Here is a 20,768-nt window from a genome sequence, read left to right on the forward strand (position 1 = left end):
AAAAAACAATAACTGTCAGATAATTGATTATCGTCTCCAATGAACTCGCCAAAACTCTATCAATTAACTTTGCCGTCACTTTATCTGTACTTTCCTTTTTTCTACTCCTCTTCATTTCTTGTACATACACTCAATATTATTTGTGATACACACCAATCTATTTCAAATTCCGATATGCATGTTCATTATATCTCAATTTGTCCTCATGGCGTATTCAGGCCCTTTTAGTCTTGTTAATTTCATCGTCATCAGAAGCGGAGGAGTTAGGATTGCAACTGGGCGTGTCGGCCGGGAAATTACAATATCCATTTTCCTCGTCATACACCATTTCATCAGGGCAATACTGGGGGAGAAGAATATCATTTCAAAACTCAGATCTTATGATCAAGATATTACTTTAAACACGTACTTCTTGGTATGGAATTCCGTCAAAGCAGTTAAAAAACATATTTGAACACGGAGACGACTCAAAAAGACCCTCATTCGAAGGACATTGGAACGTTCCCACATCTAGGAGAGGTTTTAATCGGGAATACCTGATTTTAAAATATCCTTTTATAGTTTGAGTTTCATTTTCGTACCTGTGGTTTCGCAAATATAAGACAACTTGGATTCGCCATCGCATTCGCAACCTAGAAATCCGTATCCACTTTCAATTGCTGACATTGAAACCGGTCCAATGGCAGCACAGGGGCCCGGAAATAGATCGATGGGAGTGGTGCAACCCATTCCGCTACAACACGCGCCTTCGTAACTCCCCTGGAGAAAAAAATATGAAAAGATTCGAGTTATCATTAGCATGATGATGATCGAGTTTGGAGTAGAAAATAAAGTATAAACCGGATAGGTGCGAAAGACTATTTCTTGGCAAGTGGATATTTTGGCCAAGCAAAATTTGCTGCAATTTCATACCTAGCTTTGGTGATCAAGGGATGTTATCAAGGGACAAAAGAGATGGGTTGTCCTCAAACTTCCTCAATTTCTCGTATGCAGACTTACGCATGACCATACAAGGCCTGAAACGGTCGGCTTCTTCAGGCCAGGACAATATACCACAAATTGTCCCTAGTGCACTCGGTGGGGCTGTGGCCCTCCCCCTGGCAATTATTTACAATAAGTCCTTGTTAACCGTAGAAATTCCACAGGATTGGAAATTGGCAGATGTTATCTCTCTTCCAAAAGGAAAAGACCCTCGAAGTCCAACAAATGATCGACCAATATCGTTAACCTTGAGTGCGTCCAAGGTTATGGAGCGCCTAATTAAGATAAAAATGGTGAACTACGTGGAAGAAAACTCCGTTCTGTCGTCTGAACAGCACGGTTTTTCGGAGCGGCAAATCTTGTGTTATGAACGTAATCGAAAATTGTGACGACATATCTCGAGTTTTAGACGACGGAAAATGTATGGATACAATCCATCTCGACTTTTAGAAGGCATTTGACAGCGTTCCCTACCATAATTTATTCAAATAATTGCCCGAAATAGGAATTGGTGGAGGCCTCCTCCAGTGGATAAAGTGCTGGCTCATGTTCCGGAAACAAAGAGTTTTAGTTGGCGGTCATTTTTCCGAACGGAGAGACGTTACTTGGGGGTACCGCAAGGAAGCGTGGTTGGTCCTTTGTTGTTCCTGATCTTTGCTAACGGGATGCAGATACAGGGAGACTCGTTATTACGACTATTTGCAGACGGATTTGCCCGGATCTCCCATCAAAAATATGCGACCTTCAGAGTGATCTGGATACCCTGCAAAACTGGGCTACGATGAATGGAATGAGTTTTAAAAAGGCAAAGTGCGTAGTTCAACGGTTTGGTTTTGTTCGCCATGCGGGCCTCTACAATATCAATGGGAGGGCCCTAACTCAAGTGGAACTGCACAATTACCTTGGGATAGTGATAGACAACAAATTGACGTTTACAGGCCATGTCACCTGCGTGACTAAAAAGGGCAGACAGCTTTTGAGTTTAATCAGACGCCACTTCACCACTCGCAACATATTGATAAAGATAAAGCCGTTCATTACGTACCTACGACCAGCCCTGGAATATGGATGTCCAGTTTGGTCCCCGTCCTTCAAGAAGGATAAACTAAAACTAGAGTCTGTCTTGCGGCGTTTCACAAGAGGCTTGCCTGGAGTTCAAGATCTCTCATATCAAAACAGGCTGTCGCTTTTGAGTTGTGACTCCATGGAGGCCTGTGGGATAAAGACCGAACTTTTGTGCACGTACAAGCTCCTAAATGGCCTCGCGAACGTCAATTTGAGCGACGAATGTGAGACACCATTCAACTACCTGAAAGAAAAGAGTGCCCGAGTAACCAGGGCCCCCCAAGCGCAGATGCTCTGGTTTCCTTTAGCCTGTCCTAAGGCTAGAGAATACTCTTTCTTAGTTCGTTTGGCCAATACATGGAACACCTTGTCAGTAAACACACGATCATCAGACTCCCTCAAGCTATTCTGACAAGATATCCGAGGCACTTTGCTCAAAAAGAGTCAGTCACAATTTCATTCTCAAAAAGGTAGTTTTAGGGAAACTGAATACTGTAAGCTTCATATTTAACTAAAATCAAATTGAAACATGGTGTTGTAAATCTATCATCCATTCCATAAAAATCTAGTTCAGAATCTTAATCTTCTGTTTTACCGTGTTGATCATTTATCTTAATTTCCCTCTCTTTTCGTCGATGTGTTTAAAAACCTATTTTTACCATATTTTGTCCCTGTTGATAACACCATGAGTCGCCATATAAGCGTTCAATCAAACTCCTCCAACGTCAAGGAATGGGCAAGCCACTGATTAAACTTTTAAATTAACAGTTTTTTGAAAACTAGCAAGCAAGGTTTTTAATTTTTCATATAAATTTCATAGACCAACAGCAATTCAAAACCTCAAGACTTAAAATAAATGAATTTTTTTCAGGCAATTGTGGAATAACTATTTGCTCTCTTTGCGTGAACTCCCCCCCAAAAATGCTAGGAAATTGGTACGATCAGGAAACCTTTAACGAGTTTCTCTTTCCATGCTGTATGTATAGGGTTTGTCGTAATCGTGATGTCCATGAATGAAGGTATCGAAAGGATCTATCCCGTAAGTACAAATCGATAGTTAAGCTAGTTGGAAGTAGGTATAGTTGGAAGTAGCCGGGTCAGCCTAGGAGGTCGGCTTCAAGGCTTCAAGGCGCCATCTGTCGGGACATGGCGTAGACCAGTGTTTCGAAGGATCGTGATGCTATCTCTGGACTTAAACGTACGATATATCCAACCACACAGTTGAAAAGTGATTTTTTACCCACCTTCAACTGGATATGCTCATCGAACTTTCCATTACTTTGGAGGACTACACCAAGATCTTTCATAGATAAGACCTGCTTAATATTTTTACCTCCATTATCTACGAGTGGATTATTCAAAGGAGTTGACCCAAAGGTCATTGAGCGGAATTTCACTCCGTTCAGGGCCATATTACTCTCAGTAACCCAACGGTACATTCTATCTAGATCCTTTGACAGGCTACTGGAATCATGGCCATTTCTACCAGATATCTCAAAGGGCAAACTTATTGTTTCATTAATAATCAAGGAACCAAAAGTGATTGGCAAAAATCTAGTTCATTCATAAATCTCTGTTAAAATCAGGATTTGATTAACCCTCGTACAACACAACCAATGAAGTTTGGCAAGCAAATGCACAGGACAAAAGAAAGACCCCATTTTGATGGGGTTAAGAGAGCCCTAACTTATTCATCAAATGAAATTGTAAAATTGTGTTTTGTGTTGATCTTGTTCTAAGGGCATGATATCAATTATCAGGTTGAATTCCTAGGGGAAGGCATTGACCCTTTATTGGCCTTTCAAGCTTGAGATTGCATGTTTTGACATTTTGGGATTGCACAATATAGCTCGGAGACAGTATTGAGTGCATCTTACTTGATCAAACTGTTGTGACCCCGTGAAAAGACGTATTAAGCTGAATTATGCCGTCGATTTGGAAGAATGTGAAGGTACCTGCTATTAAAAAAAGTGAATATTTTACTCAGTCGCAATTCAAAGTAAGAGCTCACGAAACCACGTGGTGGTATCTCGTGGCAGTTAATTCTTTCCCATTGTTGAGAGTCAATATTCTACCAAAGACGACCGGTTTCCTTTAATGAACTGATTAAAAGATTCTTGAGAGCTCTTGGCACTGCCTTGTACATTTCATAAGTAAAATGGTTGACTATTTACGAATTGGATAAATATAAACGTGCCGAAATTTATTATCCCTCTTTATTCTCTATCATTTCAGATTTGGCTGAATCACTATGCAGATCAGGCGGTTCAAGGCGGGCGCAATCTTTGATATTTGGTTCCATAGCAATAGGTCTTTGCGTTACACTTCACACTAGTTAAGTAATTGAGTCCCTTAGAAGCAATGTAAAAGGGTAGGTGTAGTCTTGAATTTAATGTTAAGGAAAAGGCAAACTCTTGGGATTTATAATAATCCAGCGAAGACATTTGATTCTAGTTTGTTGTCTAGAGATGACCACCTTCTGTTACAACCTACCATGTCTGGTTCAAAATAGACTAGTGTGTTCGTAGTCATCCAAGTCAATCCATTCTCGAGGAATTCTCCATCAGTCCAAATTTGACCACGGGCTCCTGAATGCATTCCCTGTAAGAATAGGTTTTCAATAATGGCAAAATGAAAATCCGACGGTTATTTATACTCAATTCTTCTTTATTTTTGAGATGAAATGAGCATTGACCTAAGACTAGAGGGCCAGTCAGTAACTTTTTGAAGGTAGTTTTTGTTTCTAGATAGAGGTCTAATGTTCGAAGAAATGTCAAGGACTAAAATTTTCTTTGATAGTGCCCTTGTCTAGGAGAACAATGATAAATTATCAAAGCCGAACCATGAGCGCCAATAAATGATTATTTGTATGCAAGTTCAAAATTCACGCAATTTGATGTTTCAACGGAAAAAAACATTTTCGTGATATCATGTTCAGTTGACACATTTTCTTTCAATTTGACGTGGATAGCTACTGTTCCACGTGTTCAGGAAAACTGATTACTTGCCAAAGTTGAAACATAAGTGAGAGGTGAAATTGAAAGAAAACTGTTTCCACATTCTGAAATCTTGATATTTTTAAGAATAATTTTCACAATTTGTTCTTTTTGCAGACTTCCTTACCGCTACTGGGATTGGACGCGAAATTTATTCATTTTACCTAACTTTTATTTATATCTATTATTTGATCGCCCACTACACATTTTTATCCTCTTTTCAAAGTGAAGCTTTTCGCCAAAATACTTGTTAAAAATGGCCAGAGCAAGTAGGCTTGAACAAAGGAGAGAGCATATCTCAACGTTGAATTAGTGATTGCGAAATATCTTTCCTAATTTACCTCTTCTTGTCTTGATACAAGACTGACGCCAAGGCACGATACTGATGAGTTCTTTACTCAAGGCATCATGGTCTTCCATGAAAAAAGCGACTTGGCTTATTGACTCCTATAAGTAGTAGCTGCGTGATGGTGTCAGCAGAAACTTGGGAGGTCAATTGGGTACTTTTCATTATAATAGAGGTACTAAAAAACAAGATATTACTCGCAATGTTAGACAAAGAAATCTTTCTTAGGCTTCAAAAAGTTGTTATTGTAAAAATGGAAAATTTTCAAGTAGAAAAAGCAAGTCCTAAATTGGCTTATTTAGCTGTAAAGTATTTTGTAAACATATCAATGAGTAAAACTGGGGCAGTTTATTGCATTGCAATAGTACATGAACCATTTCTTTAACGAATAAATGGATTGGAACTCTAATCAAATCTTTTGGCATGAACCTCAAAAGCACGAGTGACATCTCAAAATTGGATTGTGACGTTTCACTGAACAAATCCAAATTCAAATAGGGGATATAACCAATCCAATGAAAGAACGCAAAGAATGGGAATACATGAAGGTAAGAAAGTTAAGAAAAAAGCCGCAATACGGTTTCCAATGATTAAAGAAAGTAATCAAGAAAAGTTGAATTTCATTTCATTAGGGGGCTCGAAAACTACGGAAAAACTTGTTTAACAATACCCTAAAATATAACTGCCCATTAAAAGCTTTAAAAGTCATCACCTAGGCGTTGGGTCAAGCCCAAAATACGACAATCATTATGTAATGATCAAAAAAGATTCCTCAAACCGAGGTTATTCTTTTCATCCGATAATGATATTGTGTAGACTTACGGATTGGAAGAAATGTTTCATGACCTTGTCAAACTCTTCATCGGAATCAATGATCCACAGATGATCGCCTTGTTCCTCTTCCACACATTTCTTAGCAGCATCTACTTTAGTAGTAGATTCGCCCATCTTGTAGCACTTACCCGCCACATAATCAAATCCAACAGGACAAGCTGGAATAAACCCAAACATATTTAAAAACAGTATTGAATCGAATCATACCCAAATGAAAACCAATCTCTAAGATTAGTCTCTAGAAACGATTCTTTGTTGCACATTAACAAGGCTCATTAACAAGTCAAAAAACTTACCAAGAGCAGTTCCAAGAAGTCCCAAAAATATCAAGCAAGTCACCTTTGCAGTCATTTTGCTGGTCAAGATTAGTAAATAGTGTGACTTGGTCAATCGGAAGACACCTTGCTAATTAAAATTTGACGTTGAGGGTGCTTTTATCAGATTGCAAAAGTCTCTTTGTTTATTCAAGTACATCTTTGGCGTATTTAAAACACTTTAGCACTAAAGTAAGATACAGGACAGTATTTTGGGCCTAAGTACGTGTAGGCTGGAACGTTTTTTCCATAAAATCGAGGCCTCAAAACTTTCATTTCATCGCTGCAAGAGGTGCCAAAGAAATCCACGGAATAAGAGTCACGAAAGAAATCCTCCCAATCTTCGGAAGTTTTGGGAGGATTTCGAAGATTTGAACACTGAAACCAAGAAACAGGATAAAACAGCGTCGAAGAAACAAGGGCCACTCCCTTGCATTTTTCGGGAACACATTTTTGAGCTGAAAAAAAAAGAAGATATATCATAAGTGAAAAGTAAAGTTGCATCGATCTAGGTCTGAATGTGTGGTTTGAAACTTAGAGTTAAATTTATTATGGCCATATTTCAGGCCTGAGCTTATTTTTAGATTTTTGTATTATCAGTGCTAAAAGTTTCCAAAACGCAAAGTCGACACACTGAGTAACCGCTGGTGAAGGGAATTTGCTGCTCACCTGTCAACTTCTCGTTTTGTCTCATGCCACAAAAGGTTTTGAGTACCCTGGTCATTATCTTGGCACCACCGCTGTTCCAAACCTTGGGATTGTAAATCACTTTGAACAATGCCAAAGATTGTTCGAGAAAAGGGCTCCGAGCTTTTTTGAAATAGAATCTTCCATTGGCTACAGATTTGCCCATCTCCTCATCTAAAAAGAAAACTGCCTTCATATTTGTCCTTTTCCTTGCAACACATAAATATCTTTACTCAAATCATTGAGCTTGCTGACATTCTGGAAACATCAACGCTTAGGTAAAAAGGTCTAAATTCTTCCGATAATGAATAATTATTTCTTTAGGATACATGTCCGAAAGAGTACAAAGACTATTTGTCTTAAAAATGGTAAAACAGCTTAGGCGAAGGGATGCTTTTTTATTCTTAATAAAACTTACAAGGGATTAATCGTTTTTCCGATAACTTCCGACATTCGTCGCTTTTCCTTCTTTGGCACTTTGGCGAATGTCTACAGGGTGACAAATATGAGTTTGGACATTATATGATGTCTAAACATCTTGATGTATTAGGGTTTTAGAAGAGTATACCGACATATACCAAGGTGCAAGATGATTAACAGAGCTTGGAGTTCAGTTTGCATTAATGTCTTATCAGACATATGTTGACGGTAATACCAAGTCAAATCATTATTGTGCTTCAACTAGGCTAAAAATTCGAAACACAAAGTAACATTCCAAGATTTTTGAAGGTTGTCTAAAGGCACAGTTATCACTCTGTAGTTGCATCATTGGTACTTTTTTATATCTATTTCATTTTGTGAATTGTTCCATTACTTTTTTTACGCTTGTTAAATTAACGTTTATTCATCCCACTACTTAACTACAAATTTCCATGTTTGCCAATTGTAATATGTAATAACGTAAACTCGTCATACATTTTTGGTAGTGCTTATTTCTTTCGAAACTATGATCAATAAATATGTTTGAGCCCTTTTTGTCCACTTTTATTTACGTCCATGTGCTGGGACGAGCCCGGGTCCGAGTCCGGATTAGAGTCCAAGTGAACTCGAGTCGGTTACATGATTTTGAAATTCGAAATTGGCCGGACTCGAGCCTCTTAGAACTTTTCTTCCTCATGGATTGATCATGTAAGGAGGCGGCCCTTAATTATCAGTTCATAAGCTTAGTGAAAAGAACACGAGGTTTTTTGTTCGAGTCCGGGTTCGACGAGTCAGGCAAAAAGTCAGAAAATCGTCCAATTTGACCGGACTCGCCCTAGCACTAATACCTACACTAGCAAATCACAAGAAACACAACTATCAGGAGTGTTACCTTCGACTTCGTTGCTTTGTTCATTTACTTTCGATTTGAGATGGAAAAGCGTCTCAAAATTCGTGTCCGTTCCGATTGTGTCAATCTCGAAATCGGTGACGGGTTTCAGCGTGACTGTGTCGATATCAGAATACCATCCACCGTAAAGGTACACCAAGGCCAAGCGAAGGGCATCACTCAAATGGTTCACGGCCTTTTGACTTGCTTGAATGTAATTCAAAATGACTTTAGACTGAGGCCCAAGGGGGGTTTGCTCCAAAGTGTCCAAGACGTTAATGGTTCTGAAGTGCAAGGGATGAGTCTTGGTCAGTTCGTAAACCTGTTTGGATGCGTTATTGGCCCGGGGATTGAAGTCTTTGGCAGTGAATACCACAATCACGGGAACCATAGACTCTCGAATGGCCGATTCAACTGCACACGCCTGCCTAATTTTGAGATAGTTTCGACCTGAAACAAATTATAATGTTGTTTAATATTGGTCTATGCTTAAAGGACTCATTTCAATTTAGGTACATTTTGGGAATCAAATGTATCATTTTCATCATTTGGCTCAATAATGAAGTTTCAGACAAAGACTGCAGGGGGCCCGCTTGCTTTCTTCCGTTTCCTTTTAAGAAAGAACCCATCATGAAACAAATTTAGATTTCTTAAATAAATTGATATTATTCATCAATACTTCTAAATCATTAAAATATTTCTTTAGCGAATATTAACTATTTGATATGGAAGGGGAATTTTTGGATTCAATTCAGTTGATGCTAGAGTGTGTTGATAATTAAGTTGAGAAAAAGAGCAAATCAAGTCACAACATAAGTAATCTGCACACTTTCAGCACGCAAAATTAACTTACTGAAGATTCAGATACTAGCTAGTACTGAGGGTCCCTCAGCATGGCATAGATAATTTTCAATTTAAAGCCGGCCAATTGTTGCTCTCTTAACGCAATGTTTTATCATATTTGTATTTTCTATCAAAGTAAAATGCGAAATTTGCACAATAAAACTTCATTTCAGCAAAATAGAAGTTGGCTTGGGGCAGAAAACATTTCGTCAGGCCTTTCAAATCTGTGTTTTGTTGCTAATGCTTCTGACAGGCTTGTTCAAATTGACACAAAAAAACTGTGAGTGTCTCCGCGATAAGAATATAGGTAATTAGTGCAAATAGCAACAGAGTTGCAAAACTATGTAACGCCAAACAACATATTTACCCGAAGTTTCGATGAAAAAAAGCTTATTCACATTGATCCAATCTGGTTCAAGTGTTGGTAAGGAAATATTCCTACTACTGTCTAAAAAGCACTCGGTTTCATTGGAGTTCGAAGCATTTGGACACGTCTCTTCAGTTTGACTAGAAACGGTGGCAAGCACTAGGTATATTACAAAGAAAGTCCATGAAAGGCGATTCACAGTCATGGTTATGATGCCATGTGGTTTAGCACCTAGATACTTATTGCACGAAATTTGCCAAGTAAACGATACTGATACCTTGCCTTGTACGGAATGCTATCGATATGGCTCACGCAACCTCTAGATTTTCCAAAACAAAGCTGTTACTTCTTGATACTAGTAATTCATGTTTATGGGCTGTCAAAAAAATTACATGATACTCTTGGAGATACATTGTATCATTTTTAGTTTTTGCTTATGCCAGACGTGTATAAATCATTCTTAGAGGGTGAATAAATATATCTTTTCAACTGCAACTTATTACAAGTACCATGGAATTGAGACTCCATTTCAATCAAATACTTGCTTTCAATACCCGTCCAGTGCTTGACAACTAGAACCAGCCAAAGTAGGATATAAATACTCTGTTTGATCAGCATAATTTGCTTAAAAAAATAGGATAAATTCGCGAAACGTTAATGCTCTAAGACTTATAATGCGCATAAAAGCCAATCAAAATAATCTGAATGCCGCAAAATGGGCAAAATCTGAATGTGATGGTTTATAATCAAAAACATTCTGAGGAACGGAATAAAGGGCAAATTATTAACTGCGCCTCTGCGAACAATTCTAAAAGCAACAAAAGAGGCAAATGCCAGCTAAGCAGAACAATGCATATGGAGTTACTCTTGTAAATTTGCAGTCCTTGCATCTTCATCACTCGATTGCACTAGTGAGTCTCAGTTAAGTTAATCATCTTAATCGTCATAATATAGCTGTAAAAAAAGCCGAATAGTTTTTTTAACGTCTTTTCCGACTTGTTAGGGTCTATTCGACCTTTTCCACCTTTTGGGTCGTTTTCTCATATTTCGTCAATTTTTCGCATTTTTTCTATTTTTGTTCGAACGTTCCTGCTCCCTTGAACGTAACGAGAGCAAACAAAACAACAATTAGCAGACATTAAGCTCACGTTCTAATGTTTGAAACCAGAGTGAGCTAGCGAGATGTCCTAACAAAGCTCAAGGCTGCATGGCGTAGAACTGCAGTTACAGGTCGAACAAAACGCCTTACAAAAACAACAAAAGTACCTAGGTCTTTCTCTCCTTTTCTGATGTATTTGAAGCCTTCTCTCCAAGACCATTTGAACCTAACATTGATTGAAAGCTTCACAAAAGCATTTTCTTTTTTATGTGGGTAGTTTATTCGGGTCGGAGGGATGAGTCTCGCCATTTATAACTGAAAGTAATTTCTTCAGGTTGAACAGATTTCGGGAGTTATAGAAAAATAATTTCCAAATTAGCTATCTTTTAAGCTAGTTGTAGTTTGTTTGATGTCCAGAGGTTAGAAATTGGTAATTTAGCTTCTTGTACCTCAAACTCTTGAAATAGATCACTAAGTACTTGTTTTCCGCATATTTTATCGATTATTTTCCCAGCTATTTCACTATTTTTCCCAACTCTATTAGCTACTATTTTGCCAATTTTAATCGACTTTTTTACAGCTCTAGTCATAAGCATTGAATTTTTGCAACGGCCAAAAAATCCACCATATCCACCTTGGTAAAGTCTTGATTCTACTGATATTTTCACATTTTTGACTTTTTTATTTTATTTTTGTGTATTTTCCAATGGATATTGACATTGCCCTGTATCAGATTAGTTCTTCTTCAGTGGTAGGGTTAACACCGAAAAGTTTTGTTTTAGAAAGGCAAGACAAAAGAACCATACTCAGGAGGTCTCTATAACAAAAATTGCAACAACCATTGCAATATATTTTCTCCCTTAAAACGATCGCTTCAAACGGCGAGATTTGAGCCCGCGCAATCGATGAAGAAGGATCTTGCCTTGTTTGCAATGCCTTCCAGAACAATCAGCTTCAATTTCTCCCTTCGTCTCAAAGATTTGGATGTCATTTTTTCGCCTCCTAACACACTTAAAATATGCATAGAAATATGCACCAGTATTGAAATATCCTATATCTGCAACAAACTTGTTTAGTACATATACCGATGACGTATATATTTTGGCCGTTTCTATTGATAGCTAACTCTTTTTAATGTCAAGTATTATACCAAAAATTATAAAGTTCCCCCTTTACAGGAGCCGAAAGTCCAGCGTACTTAGATCAAACGAAAGAGGATAAAAAGGAGAAGGCAAAAAGTGTAGAACCACAGACGACTTGGCGTACAAGACTCTCATCCCTCTTGGACCAAATCTGGATCCAAATTAAAAGTTTGATATCAAGATTCATAGATGCAAAGATAATGTCACTTTTTATCTAAATGACATTTAGCTAGATTCTATAAATAGATTAATCCTTCGAGCTAAAAAGCGTCTATGAATCTTGATGTCAAGTTTCCTAGTAGCACCTCTACAAACATTGTGGGTATGTGTTTCTAGGTGTCTCGTGCCTTATGTCAATGGCTGAACTCTCAAGCCACTTTATCCCAAGTAGCAATTTCAGACAAGCACAAAATGGCAAGGATGTTGCCAATCATACAATGACACTATTTTAGCTGATGTTATAGTTGAAGCAATATTGATGAAAAACCAGAAGAAAGGACTCATGAGCTTGTATGTAGTTAGAGTAACGCAATACCATACAAAAAATACGTGAATCAATAACTTAGATAAATGACGGTCCTCATCTTCTGAGCATCATATGCTGATTTGCGCTCTTGAGCCGCCAGAGGGCCACAACAGAGTTCAACTATTTAGATCGCACAAATAGCTCATACGACTTCAGCATTTAATACTTACCAATCTCAACTGAAACAGGGTCATTTAGATTCCCAAAACATCACAATTAGCAAGTCCATTAAGTTGAAATTGAACGCAAAAAAAAGTTTACTTAGTATGGTGATTTAATTGACCTACAGCTGGCTTCACTTTACGGAATGATAGTGAATGTAGACAAGTTGCCCAGCCAACCTACGTCATCAATAGATTAGATTTGCCTATGATTTCATTTCAGCAAATAAGAATTTTTTGTAGGTCACTCGACTAATTTTCAATGCAATGAAGAAATTAAAATTCAAAATGCAAGGCAAAGTAAAACAAGAAAAAACTTCCTAAGACTTCAAAAAACACTTTGTTACAAGGAAATATTTGATAGCAACAAAAATAAGTCCAAACCAGTTTTCTAAAGGTTAAAAGTAATTTTTTGATCTGTTCAGAAGTAAAAATGTTGCAGTTTCTGAGTGCCATATGAAATATACTCTTCCTTTTAAGGACAAATGAACTGGATTTTCTTTTTGGTTTGTTTTTTCACGGGTTTTTCTAAACGCTACAGGGAATCTAATCCCCAGTACTATTAAAATGTAAGGTTATGATTGGTCTATTTATTACTTTTCAATCTTTATATGATATTTGGTCATATTCCTAGTGAAACATCTTTGGACTTGTTCGACCTTTTACAAACCTCCTGAACTCATTGGAGCCCCAAATGGGTGAAGCATATTCAAGATGTGGTTGAACAATCGACTTGTACAGAGTTAACATCGTGATGCTGTCTCTGGACTTAAACGTGTGATATATCCAACCACACATTTGAAAAGCTTTACCCACCTTCAACTGGATATGCTCATCGAACTCTCCATTATTTTTGAGGACTGCAACTAAATCTTTCATAGGTGAGACCTGCTCATGATCTTTACTTCCATTAACAAGTGAGCTTGTTAGTATTGTATTGGTTCTATAGTGTCCAAACAGTGTTCATAGGAATGATACTCATTATGTTTGGGCATATTTTCCATTCAGACAATGCTTTTGGTAACGTGACAGAAGAAAATTTCTTTAAGACGAGGACGTAAATAGAAGATTCTGAGATTGGCCAGAGAGACCTTAACTGTTAAAGGTATCCTTGGATTGGCCAATAACACACTCAGTCCATTCCCGTTTAACGTACAGTCCCGCATCTTCGGGGATCTAGGGGCTTTTTGAGTGACTATTTTCAAATATCTGTTATCTTTATTTACACCTGAAAGTACTAGAGACTATGCACACAATGATCATGATCCACGGTTCCTGAAAAAATGTAGCAATATTTGCCAGCTAGATTAATCTTACGCACAATTTCTTCATCTTCTAAAATGCTGTTGTCAGTGTTTCCAGTTTTTCTATGATATATGGATGAAAATTAGATTGAGAAACTTGCCTTTTGAATACTATACATAATTGCAAAAACATTAGTGATTCTGCACTTTCCATACTCTCGACTAAAGTTTTCCAAGGTAGTAGCTACATAGGCTGAAAGAGGTGAAAACGGTATCATATGACGTACAGCAGATTAGTTATCTACCGTGCAGATTTTTGGCTACCTGGATTGATAGGCTTGCTTAGATAAGGCGAGGTGCATTAAATTACGAAGAGTCAAATTAGACAACACAAACATCAAAGGTATATTTGATATTGAGCCTTTGAAGAAATGTTCGCAGAGGTCAAGGATAGTGGAATAAACATAGTTTTTGAAACTATGAGGTATTTACATTTTAAGTTCAATACCGTCGAAGGAAGGACGATGAATTTGACCCGCTTGGCCAATAAATGGGATTTTCACAATAAATGTTCCTTTTAAAGTTCGAGAAACTTTGACATATCAGAAGAGAGACATGATCAAAGGAGATTCAAATAACCCTTCATTTTTTTTTTCGATTTCGTTCAGTAAATCATACTCAATAATGTCCATCTCAAACAATGAAGTCCAACTCTCTTCTTTCTCGGGCTCCTTCATTGTTCAATTTGCTGCCCTCAAATATTCGTAGGGCTTATGTAGGGGTTGATCCAGTAGCAAGATTTAAGTCAGACTTGGACAAGTTTTTGACTAAAATTCCGGATCAACCTTATATTCAAGGATTAGCCAGATCAGCCAACTCCAATTCGTTGGTCGATCAAATAATGTATATAAATAAAAGTCAAGTAAAATAAATAGTCTTCTCGTCTTGAACTGCTGGGATTCCAATCCCGGTAGCGGTAAGGAAGTCCGCACAAAAAGAAAAAAATAAAAAGAAATAAAAAATAAACGGTGACCGGACAACCGACTGAGCGGACAACTCGACCCAAGAAAACTCGACCCAGCGGACAACTCGACCCGGTAGCAGGGCATTTGGCCATTACTCGAAAAAAATGTGATGGCGTTAACCGTTATAATTACTTTTACTAAAATTTTAGATGACCGATATTTTATGGTTTACTCCATCTAGATCATTCGTCTCAAAAGAAATGGAGTTTTTTTGACTCAAGCAGTCCTAATCCGTAACATTTGAAGATTTCTTGTCAACATTTTTCAATAATGAGCCTTGGCATTTAACCTAGGCATAATTGTTCAAAATGTATTGCATCATGATACTTTGAGGAGTCAAGATTGGAACCTTGATGGGATAATGATTGTTAAAGGTTTGGAATAATGTCGCAAAATTCATGATGAAAAACAGTATTGGGCATTGTGAAGTAGGTAAAGCTTATCTGTAAGAAGTCCATCCCTTAAGTGAAGTGAAGTGAGGAGGCTTTGGAAATTTGAAGTATCATATTCAAGCCAAGAACTATTTAGTATTGAACTAGCATGAACTAACTATTTGCAAGCCAACATATTGGGCTTAATTTCTGTACTGGGTTGAGTTGTCTGCTGGGTCGAGTCGTCTGCTGGGTCAAGTTGTCTGCTAGGTCGAGATGTCCTTGAACCCTTTGATAAAATTATCTGTTATCAATCAAAAATGAGTTATTAATACTGAAAGAAACGTAAATTTCATCAAACTCAATTCCGCTAAATAATTGGACAAGAACAGAATTAGTCATCCTTGGAAAACGATACATTTTCTGGAGGAGCCCAGTCCCTAATGGGCATGTCAAGTGAAGGAAATTCAAGGAAAATGTGGTCCGCCACCCTGAGTTTGGACATTTTGGGGTGGGAGAATTTAGACAAACATCATAGTCAACTTACACCATCCGCCCATTGAATTTTCAATAATGAAGTGATTTTGAGGGAGGCGTGTTACAATACCAAACAAAACGAACATGTTTTGTTTTATTCGGTGAACTATCAAATTGGCTAAAAATCGCAATGCTATTTGCTTAGACAAGCAGAGAAAAGGAAATAAATGTCAAAATTCAATGCATGCAAAGTGCGGTTAGGCTGGGCATATTGTCTTTGATTTTACTTCCATGGAATAACGTCAGTTGTTCATGAACACGTACACTTGACAAGCCCTATTGACTTTGGAGAAACGGAAAGTAGCGCTCTCCAAGAACTGAACTTCGTACGTCTTCTTGAGCTTTTGACGGCAGCGCTTCCAGACGAATGGCGAATAAAAGCGCCAAATAATTGTCAAAAAGCGCAAGCAAAAGCCTCAGCTGACGGGATTGACCCTCATTCTGGTTCGCCTCAGGGCACTCTCTTTCTATTTCCTTTCTTCCGTAATAAAAGAGCACTTGCAAGAGGCTGGTTGGGCAAATGCGGAAGCAGGTCTTACTTGGCAGTATGCTTTTAAGACAAATGCCATGTGATAATTCCTGCAAAGAACAACCAATTAATGCATTCTTGTAAAATAAAAACTTATCCATAGTTCAAAATTGGAAGATATTGGTGCCTTTAATTATTCAATAGACGGCCTCATTGCAACGATCTTCATGGACCAAGATAGAGCGTCCTATTTTCAAGCCAGGCTCTAGATGACGCCCCCTTTATGCTCTCAACCTCCGCTAGAGGCATCCTTGTTTTTGTTGTGGTTAAATCTCGAGAATCCATTACGAGTGCCACTGAGATCTTATTCATCAATCAGTTTACATGAATACTCCATTTATTGAACGTCAATCAGTAACAATAGTGAACAATATTGGGGATCTTACGTCCACAACACCTGAGCTTGGGAATAGCCACGTACAGCTTTAAGAGAGGAAAAAAGTTCATATGATTCATGATGATGATAGAAATAATAATACAGACTGACAAAAGTGAATATCTGACAAAATGTAACAAAAATGAGTTGGATTTGACAATACAGAGGGCAGGTTTTGTGTGTGTGGGAGAGGTGAGCAGTTTAGCCTAAACTGCATACCCACATTTGATTCTTGTGGTGCTATGGAATTTCCCGACGAGGCAGAACAGAAAGTTTTTGACGCCCTCAGGGGAACATCAGCATGCTTGTGTGTTTGTCTTTCTCTCTGGTGTACCCCCATCCATCAACTCTGATTTCATGCTTGAGTTCCTGTATTTGTGGGTTGTGAAACATATACTAAATCAATTTGGCAATTTCCACACACCGCACCGCAATGTTCACACAATTCAAAGCATGTCCTCTTCTTTAAACGAGGTTGAGGTGGTTTTCAGAGTCGTTTTCGGTCGGGGGGAACGAGAACGACTACGTTGGGATCGATATCTGGAATGCAAACAAGATCGGCATTGAGTAATTCGAGGTGCTCAACAATCAAGAACCAATAGACGGAATCAAAATAAGACCAAAAAGACGATACAGAAACGTGGTAATTGATTCGCGGAATCATTGAAAATGAGATAACTAACTAACAACAACAACGACAACATCGAGGTGAAAACAATGATAATACAAAAGACAAATTTACCTCAAAAAAAAGCTTGTAAAGTTGTTCAATTATGTGCTTGAAATGGCTCAGGAAGTTTTTGAATTAAAAATGGAAATAGGGTATGTTCAATATAGTTTCACAGAGGCCAATAGAAGTGTTTTGTTGTTCAAATTAAAAAAAGGGCCTGATTGGGCATTCTGATCACTGGAAGTACTTGTTCATAACAATCCTAATTTGAAACCAGAATAATTGATAATGATATCCAGCTCAATCAACCACACGTAGTAACCCCATTTTATCACTTGAAGCCGCGCCATATTTCGAAAAAATGACCCAGTTAGTGACGATTGCATTTATTTGTAGCATGGTGTTGTTCCCCCAAGTAAATTATAGACTCAGGGAGCAAGTTTTTGTGGCCAAAAAATGAACCAAACCGACAATATCAAATCATGGTTAGGGAACTAGATCATTGGAGAAAGAGAAAGTGCTCTCTTTGAATGAAAGAACAGTATGGTAAATAATAAAACATCCATCCATACAATTCTATGTGACATTGAGATAAAGATATTATTTCACATTGTCTGGTTTTTTCTCTTGAAGGTGTGTGGTTTTGTATAGGAGAAAGAAAAAATGGGAGAAAAGATCGTCACTTGGCAGTCACCGTATAAGCATACCAGTTCGAGTAATCACTTTTCCTTTGAGCTTTAAGTAGGTTAAGCGATCCTACTTTCGATATGATTCAATGTCCTTTGAAACCTGTGTACTAGAATGAAATCAGAAGATAACAATAGTCACCTGAATGATTGTCTGAGAAGCCTTTCTAAAGTCCAAGAATCATGCGTCACTTCAAGACCATGCAAAGATTGTGCAGTAGATTGACATTACGTGAAAACGAAAACATTAACAAGCAAAGCACGACATCGATCGAAGACCACTAAGCCGGTTCGATAAACATAAGCAACTGGAAGAAAAGTCAAAGCGGATAAAAGTGAAGGCACCTAAACTCTCTCAGCCATATTTGAGGGTAGTCTAGTTCTTTTCAGACATCGCCTTTACAGCAGGTTGTGTGACAACAAGGGAATGCAATGGCTGAAAAAGCGTGAGCTTATATCAGGATCGTCAGGGTTGAATCAAGAATCAATACCAATCTAAGACACGCTCCTTAAGGCATTTTCAGTTATGGCGTCGCTTGGGGCATGCGAATTCCGAACGTTATCTGAAGATTAAGCTCAAGGAAAGGATTTAGCTGACACTCATGATTTTGAAATGCTACATTTTTAATGGAGTTTCAGAGACCGTGCATCTCATCAATGATCTTTTACAATTTTATGTAATGAGTATTAATAGTGCTGCAAAATGGTGTAATATAAAGTGAACACAAGGCAAGTACAATTCGGTCTTTTTTCAACGTGTTAAAATCATCCGTTTCTCCTTTGTATCCTATTCAGCGCATCAATTAACGGCCCCGGTCACCCAACCTCTTTATCTCTGGGAGGTTACTTGATCATAAGCCTTTCCAAAAGCTATTACTGAAAAGTCTCAAACGTGCACATTTACTTAATCAAGCGATTTGTTCATACTATTTTGAATTATTTGATATAAGATATAGAATGAATCATTCACTTCGATAAAATACCATACATTGATGGAAAAGCCCTACTCATTCTTCAAGAATTGAAGAACGTGACAGTAGTAACATGGAATCCCATTCTAAAATTAGCTTTATAGGCCTGGATTCCCCAACTTTATTGACGGAACTCCCTCTACGATTGTGCGTTCAATCGAGCGAGAATCATGTCCAGAGTTCGTCTAATTCCATTCGTTCATTTCCTTGACGGTTGGGAATTCGTTTACTGTACCTCGACGAAAGCAGCACGGCATTTCAAAACGGCAAGCCCAGCATCTCAAGCACGATTCTTCCCTACTTTTGTTCGTTTGTTTGTTTGTTTGTTTGTTTGCTTGCTTTTATCAGCTTTGACCCTACCTTCCACTTGTCGACAGGAACGAATCTGCCCGTGAAAAGTTCTCAGAGATTTCTGTTAAGGCCGTACATCCATTGGTTGTAGTACCGATTCCTGCTGTCGTGGGAGCATTGCCGTACTTGTTCTCGCAGTTTTGCCACGATTTCTTCCGACAAATGTTGCCGTGCTTGAAGTAGTAGATGAAGAAGTTCGACGAGCAGACCAAGGTCAAGAGCACGTGGCTGAAAAAAGAACGTGGAACATGATGTGGGTGGGCGTCTGTAATATGCTTGGAACAATACTGAAAAAGGATCAATTAATATCACGGTTGGTATTGAACACAAGGTTAAGAGGGACTGAAGAGACTAATAATGTGTTTTTTTTCCTACTTGAGCCTCGTCATCAAGTGGGAAACCAAAGAATCAAGGACATTCTACGCATTCGTTCCAATTGGAACAAATTGTGTTAGAAGTGCCTCTCGTCTCGGCTTTTTGATTGGCCAAATAACCCATTTAACATTACAGTGATTGCCTCCTGACCCACACAAATTTCCAAGTAGGGATGGACCAAAAAAAGCCTTTCTGATAAAATCATTCAAAGTTTTAAGTCATTTGTGTTAAAAGCAAAACTATTTGCTCTAGCAAAAGCCAATTTTTCAAAGGCACCTTGGTTGCTGTGCACGAGTAATGCTCGTGGTGTTTGTGTGTGGGTGAATGAATGGGAATTGCCATTCATTCACTCAATTAGGTTTGGTTTTTCACGGCTCTTTGGTAAGACATAATTACTTTACAACCTAATAAGTTTATTGCTCATTTATGTTTATGTTTAGCTTTAGCAGTTTCTCTCTGATTTGTAGTGTAGTATTTCTAGTTCGAAATCGTTATGTGTAGTTCTTTAGTTTGACTATATTGGTCCTTGACAGTTAGCATTTCTTGTTCATTAGTGTATTGATTTTATTTTGTTTTGTGTTAGATCAGTTTGTTGAGTTTATTTCTGTGTTTTTGTGTTGTTTTCCTAGTTTACACATGTTCTTGATTCCTTGTTTGTCTCTGTCCCTTACTTCTTGTATACTATCTCCATCTTAGATTTCTATGTTTAGTTTGATGTGAAGTAGTTTATTCCTATTTTGCTCTGTTGTCCTGTATCTCAGGACAAGATTGCACAGCCTTTTAGTTCTTCTCTTTTTCTTGGTCTCCTGACTTTGCTGCTCATAGAGAGTTCCTCCTGCATTCATGATGGAAGCTATCTTTGGAAAAGTCAGCAAAGAGACTAGACAATGTTTGGACTTGGTCTTAGCAGGGAAGGATCCTTCGGTAGTCAATAAGCTTTTTATTATAGAGGCTTTTAATTGC

At 38.0% G+C, this 20,768-nt stretch overlaps 3 protein-coding genes across 7 annotated transcripts in view; all 3 read right to left on the bottom strand.

Moving 5' to 3' along the window:
- Positions 1-153: 153 nt before the first annotated feature.
- On the bottom strand, positions 154-6,667 carry LOC131881668 (uncharacterized). The gene is made up of 6 exons (XM_059228601.1): positions 6,519-6,667; positions 6,211-6,380; positions 4,540-4,647; positions 582-759; positions 410-510; positions 154-343 (listed from the first exon to the last, which is right to left on the bottom strand). The coding sequence occupies exons 1-6, from the start codon at positions 6,571-6,573 to the stop codon at positions 215-217; spliced, it is 741 nt and encodes a 246-aa protein (XP_059084584.1). The 5' UTR covers positions 6,574-6,667; the 3' UTR covers positions 154-214.
- On the bottom strand, positions 6,655-10,359 carry LOC131881666 (lactosylceramide 4-alpha-galactosyltransferase-like). The gene is made up of 4 exons (XM_059228599.1): positions 9,743-10,359; positions 8,536-8,982; positions 7,206-7,397; positions 6,655-6,994 (listed from the first exon to the last, which is right to left on the bottom strand). The coding sequence occupies exons 1-4, from the start codon at positions 9,945-9,947 to the stop codon at positions 6,708-6,710; spliced, it is 1,131 nt and encodes a 376-aa protein (XP_059084582.1). The 5' UTR covers positions 9,948-10,359; the 3' UTR covers positions 6,655-6,707.
- A 6,332-nt stretch (positions 10,360-16,691) lies between these two features.
- Positions 16,692-20,768, bottom strand: part of LOC131881664 (uncharacterized) — a 57,498-nt gene continuing 53,421 nt past the window's right edge. Inside the window, exons 6-8 of one of the 5 annotated variants that reach the window (XR_009373380.1) lie at positions 19,440-19,658; positions 18,251-18,416; positions 16,692-17,292 (exon numbers count right to left, since the gene is read on the bottom strand). Coding sequence is in view for 4 of the 5 variants with exons in the window: in XM_059228595.1 (XP_059084578.1) it covers positions 17,199-17,292; positions 19,440-19,658 (313 nt within the window). In the remaining variant the exon portion in view is untranslated. Of the gene's footprint in view, positions 18,417-19,439; positions 19,659-20,768 lie in introns of all 5 variants that reach the window. The other 4 variants (XM_059228598.1, XM_059228597.1, XM_059228595.1 and 1 more) reach the window with 4 other exon arrangements.

Source organism: Tigriopus californicus, chromosome 6, assembly GCF_007210705.1.
Source record: "Tigriopus californicus strain San Diego chromosome 6, Tcal_SD_v2.1, whole genome shotgun sequence".
In the NCBI taxonomy this organism is placed as follows: Eukaryota; Metazoa; Arthropoda; class Copepoda; order Harpacticoida; family Harpacticidae; genus Tigriopus; species Tigriopus californicus.

Bases quoted from the DNA above. Each gene is read 5' to 3' on its own strand.
- LOC131881668 (XM_059228601.1), bottom strand. From the start codon at position 6,573: ATGACTGCAAAGGTGACTTGCTTGATATTTTTGGGACTTCTTGGAACT. The intron at 6,381-6,518 runs GTAAGTTTTTTG...GGTTTATTCCAG, and splicing joins ACTTCTTGGAACTGCTCTTG to CTTGTCCTGTTGGATTTGAT. The intron at 344-409 runs GTACGTGTTTAA...CTTCTCCCCCAG, and splicing joins ACGGAATTCCATACCAAGAA to TATTGCCCTGATGAAATGGT.
- LOC131881666 (XM_059228599.1), bottom strand. From the start codon at position 9,947: ATGACTGTGAATCGCCTTTCATGGACTTTCTTTGTAATATACCTAGTG. The intron at 7,398-8,535 runs GTAACACTCCTG...TTTTCTTTTTAG, and splicing joins ACAAAGCAACGAAGTCGAAG to ATGAGGAGATGGGCAAATCT. The intron at 6,995-7,205 runs GTGAGCAGCAAA...TTTTTTTTTCAG, and splicing joins ACAAAACGAGAAGTTGACAG to CTCAAAAATGTGTTCCCGAA.